The sequence below is a fragment of the Pezoporus flaviventris genome, unplaced genomic scaffold (genome assembly GCF_033815535.1).
Source record: "Pezoporus flaviventris isolate CSIRO_AGI_PZ_B2104156 unplaced genomic scaffold, CSIRO_AGI_Pfla_v1 ptg000018l, whole genome shotgun sequence".
Lineage (NCBI taxonomy): Eukaryota > Metazoa > Chordata > Aves > Psittaciformes > Psittacidae > Pezoporus > Pezoporus flaviventris.
Genome location: NW_026892566.1, coordinates 3,908,842 through 3,930,419, shown reverse-complemented (window position 1 = coordinate 3,930,419; position 21,578 = coordinate 3,908,842). Strand labels below are relative to the sequence as shown.

Below are 21,578 nucleotides of genomic sequence, written 5' to 3'. Positions count from 1 at the left end.
GAGATGATGGTATGAAAAGTATTGTTAAAAACTGGATGATTGGAAATCTTTTTCACAACCCAAATGGGGTTGGATTGCCTTGTCTTTTTTAGAAACAATGACAATAACCTCTGAGATTAAACCCCATTTTATCTGCTAAGTGAAGCTGAAGTATGTTTGGAAAAACAGGCATTTTGAAAATACAGAATATTTCTATTTCAGAACTGGGACACAGTGTAGGATGGGAATGTCTGAAGCATGTCACTGGTAGCATTTCTTGCGTATTTTGTTTGCCCTAGAACTACATTTTTCAATGGCTAACAGTTCAGAAGTCATTCTGACAATAGGATGTGGCTTCACTGGAGTCACTATAGCTTTGCTGTGTCTAGAACCGTATTACAAAAACTATTATATACATTGTGCATTTTACAGCTCTGGCTCAAGATGGGAAGAGCTGAGATAAGAAATGCAGTAAGTAGATCATAGGTGGCAACATAAGAAACTTCATCATGGTGCATCACTGGCAGCTGATGCAGCTGATGCAGCTCCTCAGTCAGGCTTCATAACCACTGCTGAACCCAGTGCTCTAATAATAGTATTTCTTCCAGTAACCCTGCTGAGAGCTGGTGGGAAAGCACTGACCCCTTCGTGAACCTCAAAGGCTTCATATTCCAAGGCCTGAATTGCTATTCAGATGCCAGTGAGGTCAGAGAGCTGGGCCAGGATGTTGTGCAGAGTGTCCTCTGGAAAATACACCAGCTTTCACCAGCTTCTGTCACTTTAGTCCTGACCTGTAGAGATGCTTATGATCAGGGCAGGGATTCTGTGTGAGCACTGGAAGTGAGACTGGGCCCAGCTAAATCTCTGTTGATGTGCTCCCACTTGATGTGCTCACTTTAAAATTGATAGCAAAGGATTTCCATTCTCTTCTGTGTCTCCTGCTCTGTGCAAGCATGCATCTGGCAGTTCTGAACTACATGCTACTTTTCCAGCCCCCCCGCTCCCTGCTAGCCTATTCCTCTCTTTAAAATCTTTTAAGTCAGACTTCTCTTTTTTGATGTGTTACCTCATGCATGCAGAAAAGCACATGCACTCAGTAAAAATTCACCATGTTAGTCTTCTGTTCTTTCCTACTGTCTGTGCTGTGAAGAGATTAACACACAGAGCATTTTAAGGTTATGTTAATTAGAATAGCCACTAACCCGAAGCAATGCTAAGTAGGTAGGTAGGGCTTTGTGGGTTAATATATGAATTTATTGCAGACTAAAAAGGCTCTACAACAAGGGCCCACTAATTCAGTGACTTCTTGTTGTATTTACTTGTTAGGTGGTTTTTTGTGCATATGTTGTCATCTTAAGCACTTCATGCTTTATGCAGATAAATACTTTGATGATGTGTACGATTAATGTAGACCTGTAAATGTGTCCTTTAAAGTACAAGTTCACAAGACAGTTACCAAAACCTTTTGGTTTGAAACGCACTGTAGGCAGGACAATGGGCTGAAAATGTGATTTTACAATCCTGGGGAGGAAGCCTTTGCTTGGGAGTGGGTTGTAATTAAGGAAAACAGTTGTATTCCTTGTGAATATTTTCTATGTAGATGATGTATCTTGTCACTTATGTCTGTCTCTTGCCTTTGTGCTGCAGAAGCCGTGCCTTCTCATGTTATTTTGTATGAACACAAATTAGATTTTGAAGTTCTTTTTAGTCTAGTCCAGTATGTCATTGCACCATGTTACGAACCTTGTGTGTTAAATGCGGAGTTTGCCAAAAGTGAAACAGACTGAAACACCTTTGTCTTTTCTTTGTCAGGATAATAAAGTTTTGAATGGTGCATCGCCAAGAAGTGTGATGAGAAATGGCTTTAGGAAACAATACCCAGAGAAGCTATTCCATCATCCCCTGCTTCATCTTTGTTGAGGTGAGTACAGCATTCAGTTGCTAAGCCTACATAGAAGGCAGCTCTGCCCTGAAGGAAATAAGGCATTTGTTGGCCATTTTGTTTATAAGGAAGCATACTTTCTTGCTTGATAACATGAATATACATCTTCATGCTTAGTGCTATCAAGTCGCACTGCATGAGTTAGCCAGATCTTAGGTACAATCACGCAAGAACACTTGGATGCTGTGTTTTCAGGACTTGACTGTACTCAATTTGCTAGCTAGCCTTGGTGTACTTGGTAGAGAACCAGCAGTACTTGCAGGTGTAGGTCAGTAGCAGCTGATTGCTCATCTTCTCATTTTTCCTCAGCTTATTTCTATCTTGTTGCTGCACAAGGGCTGGACCTTGTTCAAGAAAATGTCTGATCTCACAGTCTAATGATTTGTAGGCTGAGGAAGCACAACCTGGCTCTGATTTCAGTTCAGATGGAACATAAAATTTAACATGAGGCATACCTAATGTGGCGAAGGAGCTTGGCTAGCATAAGGGCTGAGAACTGAGTAGCAAGTGAGTTACAGGAGTGGTTCTGACAATGGACTATGGCTTCACATCTTTGTTAAGGGTAGTTGTTTGTTTTTTTTTTTAACTGGCTTACTATTTTACTCCATACAAATTGCTTTTTTATGGTGCTTCTTTTACTTAGCCTAACACTGCTATACTGAGTAAATGTTTATTGAAATAAAACATTATCCAAATCAGTGATTGTTCAACTGCTGCTTTGAAGACTGAGAAAGTTTCCCAGGCAAGGGGCTAGCTCTGGGTTTCCAAGAAGGATGCAAGTTTCCATCAGATTTACAAGGTGAAAAGGAAATCACTGGCTGTGACTGACTGTCTTTAGAGTCACCTGCCTGATGCAACGTGGGTCCAGTTCTCAAAATTATGATGTGAATTGGACTCTTCCACAAGAGGAACACTAAGAACAGTCAAAACAGTGGGTTATGTAAAGCTTACCCATTTCCACCAAAATCTTGGAAAGGTTTGAGTGTGCTGCAGCCCCAGGTGTAATGGGCACTCTGAATGCTTGCTTTCAAGAGCTTCTGAGTACTGACTTTTCCTCAGAAACCGGGAAAAGTATGCAGTGGTACCCAGGACCTCTCTAGCCCTTACTCATCTGGAATCCCCTCCTGATAGCATCTTCTTCAGCCACGAAATACAGTTCCCTTATGTGTACTCCCTACTTTCTGTACCACCAGCTTAGCCCTCAAAACACAATCAGATGATCCCTGGGCACTTAGTCTAAACTACTTAGTGGTAGTTTTCCTTTTGTCTTGGGTGGGCCTTCCTCGAAGGAGGGATCAGACTGCTTGGAAGATAAGGACAGAGGAAAAGCATAATAAAACCACAAGTATAGCCTGGCATTGGGCCTTCCCAGCAGCAGCTATGGCAGAAACCAGTGTGGGAAGATGTCTGACCCTTGTAGTGCTTCACACGGATTTGTCACTGGTATAATGTCCACCTTCCTGGGCAATCTGTCTCTGCTCCCTGGGGAAACTGAGAGGCTGTTCTGACTGAGACAATAGGTCACTACTTTATCCCATTAGGTAGAGAAAGGAATGTTAAAAATGGGGAAAAGCCCACAATAAGCTCAGAAGGAACTAAACACTATCAAGAATGAGATGGCTCAAATTTAGTGCAAGCAAAGGACTAAAACAAGATTCTTAGTCTTCTAAATGTATGAATAATGAATAGGTTGGCAGCCTGTGACAGAGTTATAAATTGTCCTTCCTGTAGACAAGACTGACATGAATAAAAGAATGAATCTTTTTACAGGTGGAAAATAAAAAATTTTTACTTCTAAGTGTACTTTCCTTTCTTTGTTGATTAAGACACAATTTTAAATTAAAAATCAGTCAAAACCAGAGAGATAGTGTCTGAAGAGATGTTCTCTCTGCTACATTTGATAAAACGTATCAAATTGATAAAATTTCTTCCTCTCTTTGTCCACAATACAGGTTTTTACTGAAATACTACAAATTCATAGGTTTATGTCAAGCATTGTAGCATTAAACATTAAACAGGAAATCTCATTTCCTGCTGTGAATGAAGAGATAATTGATAGTAGCTATTCAGTCCAAAAAGTCCCTGTAAATCTTAAGGCATGCTGAAGGTGTTTTTCTTTTCATATTGACATGCTTCTAAGACTAAAGGAAGTGCTTTTTTTTATGAGCTACTCCAGACACCAAGCCCTGTGCTGAAATGCTTTGGTTGGAATGGTCCTATTTTTGTAGCTGTGAGGCAACCTTGAGAATTGATTATCTGTGTGACACTTTGCTGCAGTTGCTAAAGATGCATGCGGAACAGCTAAAAATAATGTTGCCTGCTTTACTGACAATATTTTTCCATGTGAAAACAATATAGTAGCAGATATGTTAGCTGATCATGAGTAGGAAAAGAGATGGTCAGTAAATATTATCATGGGCCTTCGTCATGGATTCCCCAGAATGTTCTTCCTCCCCCACTGTCTTACATGGAATGTGATCCTGAGATTAAAAATTCTGAGGTATTTGCTCTTAAGGAAAAAACTGCTGAGCACTTATTGCCCTGTTAGCTGCACTGCTGATAGATACTTGCTAGCTGCCCCGTATGCAGTGTGCATTCAAGCAAGTTGTGATTGCAGTCATGGAGATGAGGTGTCACAAACAGGTTGGACATTTTAAATACCATTAGGTTTCAGTTTGTAAAAATGTGACATTCATAATTTCAGCAGTTAGTCACAGTTCTGGGTTTTTTTTCCATTTCATATTCCTCGCACTGAACTAACTTGTAGTAGACAGTTTTGAAAACTGACCTGAAGATGAATGGCTCATTATAAAAACTGAAATCTTATGCTTGACTCTACAAATTCCTTTTTATGTTCAAAATATGAACTTTGTAATAATACAGAGATACCTTGTGATGTCTAATCTGTAGTGACAGAAATGTTAAATCACCAATTCTGTCCCTAATTGGAAACACAATGTCATATTATGAATAGATCTAAAGGCTAAATAGGGAATCATTAAACTAATTTTTAGCCGCTTATCAAATCTGAGTCCCTCTCCCAAATAATGTACGCTGCTTTCTAAATGGTCCTTTACTCAATTGCAAGAGGCATTCTTACAGTCAGGCATTTGTCACCAAGTGTCTGTGAAGATTTGGTATATTACATTTTGTTAAACACATAAGCAGTTAATTAGAATGTAGAGAACACTAATATTTTTCTTTTCTTTGCCCCCCTTAGCAGCATTGGGGGGAGCCAGTGTCAGTGAAAGGAACCTTCAAGAGGCTCTTGCCCAGCCTTGCTTTACACGTAAAAGGTTGCTACAAGATGAGACCACTTTTGTTCCTCACTCAGCTAACACATTCCACTGCTTTGAGCAGTGTACCGATCACTGAGTACCTGATCTCAGTACTGATGATGTTAGGTGCTGACAGTTGTTAAATAGAAGAGCAAAGAGAGGATGCCCTACTCCCTCCAGTAGCTTCCAGAGTCGTTTGGAGTCAGTGTGATAGAGCAAGGGCATGCAGTGAAGGCTATGGAGCCCCTACCTGTTGGTATGCCCTGGATCTATCCCAGCAAATTCAAATAGTGCGCACCAGCCTGTTCAAGGATTTGTTGATGGCCAGGACTGATCACTAAAGTGGTCTTATGGATTGTAGGTAAGCATGAGAGAAAGTAGGAGAAGCAGCATCTGGGATGACAGGAAAAAAATTCTCACATATTATCATATCATAGAATGGTTTGGGTTGTAAGAGACTTTAAAGCTCATCCAGTTCCAGCCCCCCTGACATGGTCAGGGACACCTTCCACTAGACCAGGTTGCTCCAAGCCCCATCCAGCCTCGCCTCGAACACTGCCAGGGATGGGGAAGCCACAGCTTCTCTGCGCAGCCTCTGCCAGCACATTATCTCCCTCACAAGGAAGAACTTCTCCCTAATATCTAAACTAAATCTCCCCTCTGTCAGTTTAAAACCGTTCCCTGTTGTCCCATGACTACATGCCCTTGTAAAAAGTCCCTCTCCAGATTTCTTATGGGCCCCCTTTATGTAATGGAAGACTGCTATAAGGTCTCCCCTTATTTCTTATGGTATCCCTGAATTTGGAGGACCTATGCTGGTGGTCTGCATCTGACATCTGTTTCATTAAACATGCTTGCATATATTCTTCCTTTTTGATGTACTTTTGACTTGTGCTGTCATTTGTTGCCCAAACTCTTTTTTGAGCATCTCCTCCCTCCACCTGCAGGGACATACCTGGCAGAGTGATGTCAGAAACTACTTTAATGGTGCTTCAACACAGCTGTCTCACTATTTTGCAACCCCACCTCACAAGGTTTTTTTCACGGAGTACTATGTTACGTCCTTCCAGGTAACATACTGCTTGAAGCTGGGGAAAGTAAAATCATAACTGGTAGAGGTCTATTTTGTATACTGTGGCCCAGTTTTCTGCAGGAAGGGAAAAATTTGTCAGAACAAATAAGATTTAGGCAATGTCAGATGTAGAAGTGGGAGAAGTGCAATGCTTGGCAAATCTCAGTTTTCTTCCTAGGGGACTGGTGAGCTACCCTGAGGGCTTGATCTAGTATTCTAGGACAAAACTCTTGCTGAGGGGGGTGGGGGAGGTAGGAGAGCTGAGTACAGCCTGGCTGTGACTTTATTGGGTCAGAGTGATTATACTTGCTTTTTCAATGTATTTGATGCTTATCATTAGTGACAGAAAGTGTAATGCAATGTGGTAATTGCATTTTCTAGTAGGTGTTGGAAGGATAGTTGCATAGTATGAATGAACAGCATCCCCACAACTTACGCAACTTCAGGGGGAAGGCATGTGAACAGCTTTTAAACTTTGGTGTCTGATTGAATGGTGGTTTTTAAAGAAGCAGCAAGCAAGCGACACTTCCTCTTTTTCCTGCAAAGGCAACCCTCTCATATCTTCTGAATCTACAGCTCTTATGATTATGGTGCGTCCCTAGATAATAGAAAGATAAAATTATTCTGGAATTTCTGCTGATGTGTGGTTTCTACTTCCTTTTACCTCCTCCTCCTTCTGCAACTACCTGGCTTGAGTTGTTTCAGGGTGTGAGTTGTCTGAGGATTTATTTTCAAGTATAGTTACTTTTAAAGAGTCAAGTATATCTGAGGTGTGTCTTTGCACATGAAAATACTGCAATTTTCTGGTACCAGATTTAATTAAATTGTCTTAAACTGATCAAAGAGTTACAGAATACCAAGTGACTTTAATATGATTGATGTATGTGCCACATCATGCTTTATTGTGGAGTATTGTAATCCTGACACTGACAAGATAGTAGATGCAGACTCAAATAAACAACACCATTAAAACTTAAAACATTAGACATCTTTCAACTTCTGTAATCTGAAGATCCTATTTTCTCACGCTAAATTCACTATTCTGCCCCCAGGAAAGCTTTTGTAGGCAGAGTGGAAACTGTGTCTTTGTGATGACTCGATATATAGTGCATTGCAAAGGAATGAACTTTTTGTAAGAGAAATATCCCCCTTGCTCCCGAATAAAATGAAAAATGCTGCAAAATAGAAAGCTCTGGTCTTACATCTATTCCGCTGCAAACTTTGGTTTGAACTGTAGGTATGTTACAGCCTCATAGGATCTCTATTTTAACACTCGGGTAAATTTTCCTTCATTTTTGTAATTTTAGTTTTGGACAGATTGAATCGTACTCAAATATCCATTCAAACATAGTTTAAAAAAATTAGTTTCAATTTACATAAGCGCAGAAGGGAAGCTTTCTTCTTTTTCTACCTGCTTGCATTTTCCTGCCAGTATTTCATGTAGTCAAGCCAACAGCTGAACTATTCTTTAGCAGGAGAATTTCTGCAATGCTGAAATACTTGTCTAAGTGAGACAAATGCTTCTTAAACTCCTATTTGTCATCAGCACCACAGCAGGGTTTAGGGATTATGAAAAGTAAGTGAGTTTAAAACAGTCATGATGTATGTGTCACTTCTTACATTTAATTTTTTGTTTAGGTGTTCTGAAAACAATAAACATTTTGCACATTTGGTTGTATTGGCTGGTGCCCTCTAATTTTGACCTAATTTTGATTGGGGACTGTAAAATGTCTATTTTCTGCATGCTATTGTCCTCAAAGCAACATTTCTAAGCATTGAATACATTGGAAGTGACTTTCTATTTGTGTTTAAAAAAAAATAAAAAATAAGACATTTATCTCATAAGAAAAACTTAATGATTGCATTCGAGCTTTAAGGTTATGATTAAAATATGGGATCACAATTTTGGATATTCAAGGAAAGGTAATGTCTGGTGCTCCTAGGGAAAAAAAAAAAATATCCAGGGAGGTTTTAATATAAACACAAACTAAAGAGGCATCCCAAGTTGAGCTAACATGTAAATAGTTGCAGCTATCAGTGACTCTTTTCTGTAGCAGTACCCAGTACCCACCATGTAAGGCTTTCTGACTGTGTTTTCTGCAGAGGCAGAAAAGAAGGTTTTTCCAGTGGCTTGTGTGTGCCAGCTCAATCGTTTCCCTTGCTATAGGCATCTTGTACACAGCCATTTAAAGCTCTGTGCCTTGTTTCACCATCTGTGCCATGCAAGCAGTAGTGCTGTGCTGCTCAACTGGGATGCCATGAGGACAAAATGCCCTAAGGGACATGTTATGTGCTGGTGTTGTATAAACTGCCTGTCATTAGATCCTCTAGTTAGACCGACTGTGTGAATTGATGGTGACAGATGCTGTGCAAATTCGGAGGAACTTGTCTTGTAGCAGGGTGATGCTTCTGCATAATCCCCATGTTTCAGTCACTTCTGTTTCTTGGGATTCATTGTTTCTTATTTTATTCGCACAGCATATGTATCTGTTTGTTGCTCTTTCTAAACATCTCATTATGTTCACCATTTGCCAGACATTCCTTATTGTTTTCTTTGCCTCTCTACCATGGTACCTGCTTTGTTCCAGATGACTGTATAACTACATATTGTAAAATTGACTTAATCTCAGTGAATAGGTAACTTCTGACTGTAGGATTAGTTTTGTTGAATTGCTAGGCAGCTTTAGTATTACCTAACTATAAACTAAAACTTATTTTTTTTAAAGTATAATCCTTCTAGGTGCCTCACAATCGAACGAAGAGCACTGAAAACTCATGGCCAAAATGGGCACTCCTTAGCATCTTCAGGACAGCTTAAAGTTAGTATCAAAGGACTGCCCAGGAGGGATTAGCTGCTTTACTGCATATTTCTTTAAAACATAAATGTAAGAAATGTTGTATTGCTGCTTGCAGATATGTGAAGCCTGTTTTATTTACTCCCTTTTTATCCTGAAAATTTCCCTACTCAAATAATCCTTTTGACAGCCTGGATAACATCTTAGAGTTTGCACCAATGAATTTGGTGCAGTTTTCAAGGAAGATAGTGAAGGTATTGTCTTTATGACTAATAAAAAAAATGCATTTCGTAGTAGGGAAGAATGTCATGAACATACTGCTTTGTCTGCTTCACTGTGCCCTGAAACTATTCAACACTGCTGAGCACTACTGCAATTTATATAATATGTTAGTCTGTATAACTGGGTTTGTAAGAGAAGGAATTGTGGGTTTTTTTAATAACATAGCAGTTAAGGAGATTGAATTTCCTTTGTTTGAAATGCATTTTGCTGGTTTGTAAGTTTAAAAAGCCCATAGCTTTAGTAGATTACTGTTAGAAAAAATACTAATCAGAATTGATTGCACAGAGGTTTTGAGAAAATTGATTAATAAAACTAGATGCCATTCATGCAAGTTTTATGTATTATACATGTAGAACACTACAAGCCGTGTTTGAAGCCTTCAAAGGTGGAAGGTATCTCCATCTGGGCCATGAATGACTGAGCAGCTTAGACTTAAAATAGATAGCAACTTGAAAATACATATGACACAATATGCAACATAGGCATCGATCTCTCAATGGGAATAGAGTGGGATTGTCAGTGAACATTACTCTTTGCTTCTTCCCTCTTTTTTTTTCATAAGTATTCTTAGATTTTAATGTTTCTTGGAGATTGCTGTAGAGCATTGATGTGTTACTTTTTGGTTTTTATTTGTATGCTTCAAAGAACTGAGCATTTGTCTTATTTTCTCTCCCAAGCACACAATGTTGACCTGTTTATTTGCTCAGATATATGAAAATTTGGAGGTCATTTCAGGTTTAGTGTATTATCATATTACTGATTCCTTTGTAACGCAGTTGCACCATTTCCTCTGCTGTGTATCTGTGAGCATACATATTTTTGTTTGGTCTGCAGGAATATCCCTACATTTATTTAGCATTATATTTGATTTGAATAACTTACACGAAGTTTTAAAAAGGATGGTAAGGAATTAATAGGGAATCAAAAATCCATACTAAGTAACTCTAAATACAACAATCAAGCCTTCCCAGAATTGATCATTAAAGATCTGAGAAACATCAGAAGAAGGCAAGATGCTTAAAGCTTATTTTACAATATCAAACCCATTCAAAATTTTGACAATGCTTTTCACATCAGGAGAATTTTCAGAAGTGGAATAGGTCTCTTTAAGCATCATGTCCAATTTTATCAGGTTTGCAATGAGAGGGCATGAATTCTAGCTGCTGACCAGACATTGAAAGAAGGGGGTTGTTTTAGCAATGTTAAAAGGATAAAGTCATCAAGATCAGTCTTACAACAAATAGATTTGTACAAGTGATGTGAAAAAATATTGGCATTTTCTGCTGTCTAGAAACCCCAATAAAGTTTAAAGAACAGCTTTTGGAACCTACAATGTCTTGTACTTCCTTTACAAACCTAAGGTATTGCACCAACCTGGAACTTCCCCAGGCTGCTGACAGAACATTTTGATGTGTTTATGTGGGAAGCAAATAGCTTCTAAATTGCCGTTATCTTCTCCCTCCAAAGTGCAAATCAATAATCCAGTTGCTAGCACCTGAGTGACACATAAATTCATAAAGCCGTTATGAATGCAGCAGAACATGGCAACAAATAAAACAAAATACAGCTTTCTGAAGAAATCATAATGTATGTTTCCATATTTCTAACTCACTTGGCTGGTATACCTCAAGCTTCATTATTTATTTTGCGACTCCTAGGGCAGTCTTAAGAGAGGCCTGGTACTTCCCCTTGTCGTGGTTTAAGCCCAGGGGGCAACCCAGAACCATGCAGCTGCTCGCTCACTCCCATCCCTTCATCCCCTGGCTCCCGGAGGGATGGGGAGGACAATCGAAAGAATGTAACTCCCACAGACTGAGGTGAGAACAGCCCAGTAACTAAGATATAACACAAACCACTACTGCTACCACCAATAATAATAATGATAAGGGAAATAACAAGGGAAGAGAATACAACCACTCACCACCTGTCAACCGATACCAGCCTGACCCGAGCAGTGATCTAGCCCTTCTGGGTAACTGCCCCCAGTTTATATACTGGGCATGATGTGCTGTGGTATGGAATACCTCTTTGGCTACTTTGGGTCAGGTGTCCTGTCTCTGCTTCCCTCTGGCTTCCCGTGCCCTTCCTCTCTGGCAGAGCATGAGACTCAGAAAGTCATTTGTCAGAGTAAACATTACTGAGCAACAACTAAAAACATCGGTGTTATCAGCATTGTTCTCAGGCTGAGAGCCAAACACAGCACTGCCCCAGCTACTAAGAAGGAGAAGAATGACTGCTACTGCTGAACCCAAGACACCCTCAATCTATCCCCATATCCCAGCATTTTGGCAGTAAACATTTTTTCTCTGGTATATGATTTCCTTATAATCATGTTGCCCTTCAGTGGTGTATTTCACCAGGAATTCCTATGAGGTGTTGAATTTTGAAGTCAGATCATAGACTCTCTCACACAGGTGTGAATTTGGTGGGGCTATTGAGGAGACTATATGAAAATTAATCATCTGCAGATTCGTTTGCAGGAATTACATGAGAGAGTGGATTTGTTGGGAATTGATGTTTTGAAAGTTGTTGCATCCTGTGCACATGCTGTTAAATGCACACTGAAGTCTTAACACACATGAAATCATTACTTGTAATGGTAATTGCTTATAGCAGTGATTAGAGATTGACCCTCAGTTTTAGAGTTCATGAATCTTCACAGATTATCTTTCAGCTTGGTGCCATGCTTTTTCTTCTTTTCTTTTTTTTTTAAATTAATTAAAAACTGCTGTGTAATTAAAAAAAAAACAGAAAAAGAAAAAAGTTTGAGTTTTGTAAGATTTAGGATATCTGCATTAATACACAATGGTAAATTGTATTAACTACTCTTGGAGCACTCCAGTTTTAAGTTAAAGAGTCAAAAATAAAGGTGCATCTTCATCTTGAAGCAGAGTAATTTATTGGTCAAGGTTTTTATTGCAGATAGATTTTTTGAAATGGCTGTTAGATGAATGATTAATCAATATTTTACAAAGTACATAGTCAATTTTTAAATAGTTGTTACACAGTTCAAGAAACCAAATGGTTGTTCATAATGGTCTGTAACTCTTACTTTTGGGTGATGTGTTTATAGTGCCCACTGTGATTAAGAGCTGCATCAGACTAGACATACCTAAAGTCCCATGGCTTCTTGTGCTGTCTAGTAGCCTTGCAGCAAAGCCTCTTCATGTTTGCAGAGTGCAAAGAGCCAAGCTGGTTTGTCCAAAAGTTTTAAACGTACTCCCAAACTCTGCTATACATTTCTCATGTCATTTCCTTTACAACTTGGTCACATGAGCAGAATTCATGTAATAGGACATGTGGGGGATAGGCTCTCAGGGGTTTAAAATAGGTTTGGGTCATTCATTTATTTTTCATAATTCTACACTGTTCTTTGTAAGATTCTACTGTAATTATTGATGGGGTCTAACGTATGCTGAAATAAGATTAAAGCAGCTTGTAAATAATGATGGACTTATTACTGAAGTTACTGTTTTGTCACAACTTCAGTAGAGTAAATTCTGTTATTTAAAGGATATCTACATTTGGTCATGTAATGACAGATGGCTGAATTATCCCTATATTTCCTCTCCCAGGTATTAAATGCTGCATGTCTGTCCTAAAAAACAATAATCTAATCTATTGTTCATTGTGAATTAATGGCTTATTTCTGGAGTGTAGACTTTGCATACCTGGTAGGAGCTCTAATAATAATAATAATTATTATTTTTATACATCAATACTTCTTATATACTTTATTAAAACACAGGAATTTACTGTGTGATTATTTTATGTAGATGCACATTATTGAACAGTTAGTGATGTCATTCGTAGTGGAGCTATTAATCGGATTTCCATTTGATTTATTGTAATCTCTAATCAATATTGCATTTTTTATTAAATTATAGCAAAAAATGTGTAAATGTACCTCAGTAATGTAATCTAGTTTCCTATTAATACCTTACTAATATAAACTTCCAGTTATAATGGAGTGAATTAATTTTTCAAATAGATTGGATACCAGATTATACTTTTATTAGCTTTTTAACTGTTCTAAGCTTTACTAGGAGCTAGTTAAATAAGTAGTTTTCCAGGATCTTTATGGTCTTATTTAAACCATCCAAAGCAAAGATCAGTGCAGCTCTGTTAAAATGGTAGAAAGCATACTGAAATTGAAGAAATTATGAGAACGGAGTGCTTTATACAGCACTGGTTTCATATGACTACATGGCAGGATTGGTTTATCATGATGAGTTTCAGGCTTTTCATTCTTACTGAAATTTCTTTCTGTAGAGAAAAAGGAAGAAAACAATTAGGATTTTGAAAAAACTTAGAGCAGATTTGGTTTAAGCAAGGAAGGAAGATGGGGTCAATAAGTTGAGTAGGAGACCTAAGACTATATGCTGCTTTGAGTTAAAAGAAAGGTCATAGACTGCCCCCCCATAGGTGGGTAAGGATCTCTGGATAAAGTTCCTCTGGGCCTTGTCCAGTTGCATTTTCTTATTGACGTAGTAGGATACTTGCTTAGTTTTTGAGTATCCTCATAGGAAAAACACCTGTCTTAATATTCTTTCTAATAAAATGATGCAACATGATGTGAAGGAGAGAGAATCTAGACCAAATGACAGTGGAAAGAGAAGGTAGGATGCAACAACAACAACAACAACAAAAAAAAGGTTGGGGAACAGTAAAGGAGTGAATCATATAAAAATTCCTTCTGAATTTAGAGCTGTGTACAGTTGGAACCTTAAGACCAGTTTTGTCTGCCAAGCCCTTTTTCTTGCAATAATTTCACCTAGGTGTTTTCATATCCAGTATGAAAATGTCTATTGATTACCCATAGACAGTATGCTGATTTCCTTGTGTACATTCCTTGTTGCAAATACCAGCAAGTTAGACAAGACTTCCTATTCCAAGCCTTGCCACCTCAGTCTGTTTTGTAAGTCAGCGAGCTACATCTTTCTAAATAAATACTTACTCTGCTGCCTTTTCCTAACATCTGCATCCTGAAGTAATTTCTATTGGACTCTTCTCCATGCTATCCACTATTTAGCTTCTTACAAAAACCACATTCATCTCACTGTCTCCGCCTAGTGCACCTGAGTTTAGTAACACTAAAGGAGCTAAAAACTGCCTTTTTGTATGTGGAGACCTGTTAGAAAAGGATCTTGAGGAACATTTGTGATGTTAAATGCAGGTTCAGACAAACTATTCTTGAATTAAAACAAAACCTTATCATGACAAACTGCCATAGCAAATAGCAGTGAGTATTCCTACTTGTTTTGACAGGCTAACCTTGAAAAGAGAATAGTAACTTTCAATGAAAGCGACAAAAGTGAGCACCAGGACCTAGGGATTCTGTGAAAGCTTTCAAAACTGAAGTTTTTCTTTCTTCGCTACCCTGCATTCACAATTACTTAGCAAGATTCTGAAAAATGAAGTGGTCATTATTTTTTTTTCCCGATGACTGCCTGCTAGTGGTAAAGAGTCATGTGAAAGGATTGGCTCAGATACAAGATGACTTGCAAGCAGCAGATAAGATTCAAAGTGATAATTGTTTCTTTTAAAAGCTTCCTGTTCAGTTGGGAAAATGCTGGAGGCAAATAAAATGGACTTCATAAGGCTTTATACGTATTAATAAGACTGTGTCCATTTAGGTAAAGTAAAATGTCTTTGATAGTTTTCCTTTTAATTTAGAACATCTCTATTTGATTCTTATGATTGGTCTAAGAGTCCTGCAATCTTGATATCAGCAGATAGTTTATTTTAGCAGTAACTGCTGCATTCATCGATGTCTAAACAACTGTAAACTGCCCTTCTCTGTTAAATAACATTGGTCTGGAAGCACAGGAGAGTTTTATGAATTTTAATGAATTCAGTTCTATTAATGACAGAGATTCAGAGCTCCAACTGTCTCGGAGGGTGTCAGCTTAGAGGGAAAGCCTTTATACCTGGAAGAAATAGGCATCAGAACAAGCATCTAAGAAGGTGATAAGGTTAGTGTTATTAGAGTAAGACTAGATTTGATTTTCCATCTTTTACAGATGGTTTTGGAGTAATGAATTCTGGAGTGCCTTGATACCAAGGGGTTTGGTGACTTTTACTAGAATCAGCAGTCCAGCACAAGGGTATTGGAACACAAAATACATAAATACAGAGCATGTCATGAAATTTCCATCGGAAAACATTGTTTGGCACTGAGTTTTTTAATGCAGTTTTTAATTTGTATTTACTGAAACTCAGGTAAGTAGACCTTGTTGCCCCACTAGCGCACTTAGGAGGCAACTAAAGATCTTTGATTTTTGAGATGCACTGTTGTGGCGCAGATTGATACAATTTACCACAAATTTACCTAAGTCTGTGCCTGCCAAGGCATTGTCACCTTTAAGATTTCTCCAGGATATTGAAGACTAACAGGAAAGATAGGGAACTGCAGTTTGGATTTCTGCTCCTGTTTCTAGAAGAGAGCCCCTTTGCAAGTCTGGAGGATTGATTTCTTGACATTAACAGGGAAATCAAACTGAGCATTCAGGCTTGCAGGGTCTGTGGCTTTGAGAGATTTTTCGGTTTGAGATCAGCTGCTTGAAGATACCAACAAAGAGTCTTTTAGGCCCTTAAGTCAGAGAAAGATCCAGAAGGAAACATTTCAGAAGCAGCATGTAGCCTGGAGGTTTTGAAGTTGAAAAATATCTCTCAGTGAAATATTTTTTGTTTGAAATCAAGTTTCCAGATTTTCCTTTTCAGCATGCTCTGCTCCAACAGGACTTACGTTAGGATGCAGAGTAGCATCAGCAAGAAGATCTATCTGAACTGTGAGACACCAGTAGCACAAAATCATATGCTGCATTTCTACTTGGGCACTGTAAAGGAAAGGCAGGACAACAAGGAGCCACTGTGCTCTTTGTATGTGTTCTGAGGGGATGAGGTACCTGCAAAACCTGCAACACAGAGGTCTTTCATTGTTGCCTGTGTTATTTTCCCTTCTCTGCTGTCGTTATATGAAAATCAAATAGACAGCAAGGCTGATCATATATTGTCGTGGTTTAAACCCAGTCAGGTAACGCGTTCACTCACCCCCCCCCTTCTTTCCCTCCCCCTACTCCCGGAGGGATGGAGAGGAGAATCGAAAAGAATGCAACTCCCACGGGTTGAGATAAGAACAGTTTAGTAACTAAGGTATAACACAAATCACTACTGCTAGCACCAATGATAACAATGATAAAGGAAATAACAAGGGAAGAGAATACAACACCTCAGCACCAGCCGACCGATAACTTGCCCCCCTCAGCCCGACCAAGCTCCGACCCATACCTCCTCCAACCCTGCAGTCCCCCAGCCCTTCCGGCTAACTCCCAGTTACCTCCTGGGCATGACGTGCTGTGGTATGGAATACCTCTTTGGTCAGTTTGGGTCAGGTGTCCTGTCTCTGCTTCCTCCTGGCTTCCCCTCCTCCCTGGCAGAGCATGAGGCTCACAAAGTCCTTGGCCAAACCAAAACATCGCTATCAGTTCTGTTCCCAGGCCGAAAGTCAAAACACTGCACTGCACCAGCTACCAAGAAGGAGAAAAATGACTGCTACTGCTGAACCCAGGACATATATCCATGCTGACCATCATCTTGTAACCTTCCCTGGACTTCTCTGTAAATGCTAATTACACTGTGAGTTGTTTGTGTAGGGCCACTGGAGATCTTTCTGACTAAAGATATCAAAGTACTCCACAGTTATTAAGAGAATTCTGAGTTGATTTAGGAGATGAAAAGGGCTATGTTGTCCCCAGCCCAAACAACCCTTAGACCCAGTAGGATGACAGGTTTCGCACGCAGAATACAAGTCAGATGTGAGCCAGACCAAAAGCCTGTCTTGGCATTAGGGCTATGAACATCTGTGGTAAGCAGGACATAGCTTGCAAAAGGCATAAAAAATAGGGCTGTTACATGGTGTCGACCTCTGACATGCTGTTGGTACTTTTTCTGATCAGAGGGAATGTCACTGTTTTTAATAGCTTGTCTAAGATTTTTCTTCCAGGTTGATTACCCTTGCTTTTTGAGCCCTTGTAAATTGCTAGCACCCATAATTCTTATGTCAGGGAGTTTTACAGCTGACCTATGCCATTTATGCTTTTGTTTATGTACCCAGTCATTTCTTTTAAAGTTTACTACATCTAACATTTCAAAAGACTGCAACTTGTGCCTCTATGCCAAATGCAGCCATTTGCAAAGCAGTTTCTTGCTTGTGCTTTGAGACTTTCTTGATCCTCTGGGATGGTCAGGGGAGTCCTGGGAACCTTTGGAGTAACATTATGGTGCTAGTGAAAACAGCTAGATGAGCCCATGGCTTCTAGTGAGCTTCAGCAGCTTCTAGCAAGCTCTTCCAGCTGTTCCTGATCAAAGCAGGCTCTGAGCTTGCGAAGTCACTGTTCACTGTTGATCAAGGAGGGTCAAGCACTCTCTCAGCAGGTACTAGGCAGAGGCCACTGTTAAGTTCTGGCCCAGGGCATAGCTCTTGGAGGCGGCTGTTTGTACAACAGTTTTCATAGAAGGGAATAAGTAACTGCTCACACCAGTATCCGTTTCTCAGTTTGACAGTGGTGTATCACAGGGCCTGGTCCCCATCAGCTGCTGCAGCAATTTTCCCTGTAACAACCAATGGAGGTCTTGGCTGGCACATGAAGCTGCAGAAGGAGGGCCAAGCTGAACATGATACAGAAACCTGCCATTGTGGCAAAGAAGGCCAACAGCCTCCTGTATTTTATCGGGAGGAGCAGGTCACTTGAGATCATCCTTCCCCTCTGCTCTGTACTGATGAGATAACACCTGGGGAGCTGTGTTGGGCTCCTCAGTATGAGAGACTCTTCTCTGTGTTACCCAGTTAAAGCATGCAAGCCAGGGGGCACAAACTGAAACAGGACATGGCATTTAACTGAATAAAAAGCTTTCTTCCGTTAAGGGTGACCGAGCACTAAGATAGGTGGTGCAGAAAAGTTGTGCATCTCTGTCCTTGAAGATATTTGAGATCCAGCTGGATGTGGACTTGGACAACCTGCTCCAGATGACCCTCCTTTGAGCTAGGGGGTTGGAATAGGTGAACTACTGATGACAGCTTAACATCTTGCTCACACATGTTTGTAGCTGGTGGGTCCATATACCTTCTCTTGTTCATCAGGTCTCCTTTATGCTTGAGGCAACTACTGTAACACATGGGTTATAAGGGGAGCTGCATTTCAGTTTTACAGATGTGGAAACTGAGGCACGGAGTGACTTGTCTACAGTTATTTCTTTGGCTAGGGTCAGGATCTCAGCATTTGCGTATGAAGTCTGTTATCCTGACTTCTGCTTCAGTCTGAGACATAACTCTTTCAGATTTGTCAGAGAAAATGCGGGTGCATTTCAGTAGCTGGTAGTTGAATACTCACCTCTTCCCTTCTTTCTTTAATGGCCTTGAACTATCAACAGAATTTTTCATAGCTAAAGAAAACAGTTTTCTCTTTGAACCAAACATTTAGCAAATTGTAGCTCCATTGCACTGGCACAACATTTTAAAATATATTTTGGTAATAAATAAATGCAGTCATCTGTAAAGCCACAGTCTCTGAAACTCAATTACTCAGCCTTTCTCTTTCTTCTTTCCCTCAGTGGGTAGCAGTACAGGAATATTGAAGCATTAGTCATCTAAAAATGTGATAAAGTGTTTTCATGCATATAGGAAAAGGAGGGGGATTAAACAAATGCTTAAAACATATCTGAGTGCCATGCCACTATAGCAAAGAGAGAGGGAATATTAGGGAGACTGCTGCAAGAAATAATTAATACTACTAAAATAAAAACTTGGCAGCAGGGCAAAGAACTGAAAATTCTTATTTGTTGTAATTGATGAATCAGTATCAGTTATGAAGGAAAGGAACAGTCCAGGCACACAGGAGTAAGCACTCTGACTGCAGGGAGAGAAGAGATCTGACCATCTATCAAAATCTTCCTAACAGAACAGTAGCTTGAGCACAGCAAAAGAGCTGTGCTGCTTTCTGGGATGTGCCTTGGTGGCCTGTGGAGTTACCACCAGTCTGGTGGAGGGAGAGCCTCTACTGCAAAAAGACAGCTGTGGCAAAGGGTCTGGCTGCATCCTCTTCGCTCTGCATACATGTTTACTGCTGGGAAAGTATTTGCCTATTTCTAACCCAAAACACCTACCCGGAGCGCTTTCATAATAAATGAAGCTTTCAGAGAAATGGCTGGATGTTAACACCTTTCAAAACCAAAGGCAACATGACCATTTGTTTCAAAGGCATCAGAAAGGGGGCCAAGAATGTAGTGTCTACTTCTTTGGGTTCTCTGAGGCTTTATATTTACCATCAGGTTTTCTGGGTTGAGAAATACTGTAGAACAATAGTTCTGTCTAGTAACAAAATAGACATTATTGCTATTCTTCAGAACCTCACAGCTCTCCAACTTGCCAGTCTACCTGTAATGTTCACTAGATACAAATGTGAATACACGTACTGATTTGTGTTTGAGTTAGGCTTCCTTTCTCCTCACATTTGCATTGACCACACTGACATCTTTTAAGAACCTGACAGGATTGGTCTCTGATTGATTCTCTCCTAACAGGCAAGTGGATGGCCAGAATAAAAGACATGAAAGTATAGGCAAAAATGTCTGAAGAGAGAGTAGATTTGTAAAGTATTCTCAGACAGGTGAGAGGAAAGGCTCTCTGACAAACTGCTTTTCCTAACCATACACAGTTACTCTGTGACTTTACTGTAAGGTTTCCCTCCCTGAAGAAGTGCTTCCCTGAGCCTGCAAGGCAGAGATGCTGGGGAGTGGAGAACAGCTTCCCCTTCTTTTGGCCAGATATGATCCCACAATTTTTTCAATCTGTCAGGCTGATGGCAGCTGATGGCAGCTGATGGCAGCATTCTTTGGTCTTCCTGGAAGAGTAATCTGTGGATGAGGCAACGGCCTGTGGACCCCATGGCAGCTGTCTCAAAGAAGGTAGTTCCTTTCTTCCAATTAACAGGCTGGGAAAGGAAATAATGCACAGGGTACAAGAAGAAACAACAATTCATTGAGGGGAGAGTATGTACTACTATATAGAAGGCTGTTCTGCTGTAGTGCACCTTGGCATTTGTTTGGCAGTCAGGGTAGGCAAAAATTCCCTCTAGACTACATTTTTCTTCAAACTTTGCTCAGATGTGTTGGTAGAAATGTTACCCAAAGCGTCATGACCATTTAAGTTTACAATTTAAAAGAAGCACAGGAAAATAAGGGTTGTGCTTTTGTGTGGTTTGCTTTTCACCTTCCTCTAATCTTTGTTCCTTTTGTATTTTGCTTTATGCTAGTTCTTGTTTTCATCTAATTCTCCCACTGTTAGTCCCTTCAGTCTTCGTAAAGATGCTTGCTTTTCTACCTACAAGGACATCAGAAATCGAAATATACCTCTGCATCTCTCAGGGAACACCTTTGCTTAAAGACAAGACATGAAGATACCACAAAGCATACTGAAAATTGTGCCAGAATCCTGTGTCTTGTCAGGATCTGTTGCTTCTTGTCATTTGAGGACTAGATTTTCCTGACAGCTTCTATATAAGTGAAAATAGTCATTAGATTAAAATGCCTTTAGAGTGCATGATAGATTTAACAGCTTTTGTGAGCCATTTGTACAGTGAAATACCATCAGTCAGTGAACCATTCTCAGGGTTGTAGAGCAACTTGGAAATTGTTTTAGCTAAAGGCAGTGTTTCAGCTTTCCAGGGAAGTCCTTGTATTGGGCACTTTTGGAGCATACAGCCTAATGCAAATAAAACATGCGTGTGCCAGTCAAATCCAGCAGGGGATGACTTCAGTAATTCAGAGCTAAATAAGCTGTTATTTTGTTTTGATTACTAAAATGAAGCAGATAATGAATTATGACAAGATTTTGCAGTATTTCTGGTATACTGGATGACTCATGTCACTATATAGTCCAGGTTAAGAACTGTCAAAAAGAATCACACTCAACTCAGCCCTTTCATAGAACACATCTTGTTTCAAGTTAGAAGGACAAATTCAACACCAGACTCTTATTGTACTTTTCAGGCTTGCTCTGAATTTTACAAGACTTCCATTATTTTGCTACATTGCAATATTTAACTATTCCAACAAGTTTCATGAATTCAGATATTTCTGAGCCTGGAACAGACTGTTAGGTATATACAGAGTGATCTCAAGCAAAAAGCAAGTTGCAGAACTTTATCTAAACAAACATTTTCTTGAATGCA

The 21,578-nt window shown here is 39.6% G+C and overlaps 1 protein-coding gene across 1 annotated transcript in view; it reads left to right on the top strand.

Annotated features, from left to right (window-relative positions):
• PLPPR1 (phospholipid phosphatase related 1) overlaps window positions 1-21,578 on the top strand; it is a 132,285-nt gene that overhangs the window by 61,316 nt on the left and 49,391 nt on the right. Inside the window, exon 2 of the mRNA XM_061455099.1 lies at window positions 1,792-1,900. Within this exon, the coding sequence (XP_061311083.1) occupies window positions 1,838-1,900 (63 nt within the window). The 5' untranslated portion in view covers window positions 1,792-1,837. The remainder of the gene's footprint in view (window positions 1-1,791; window positions 1,901-21,578) is intronic.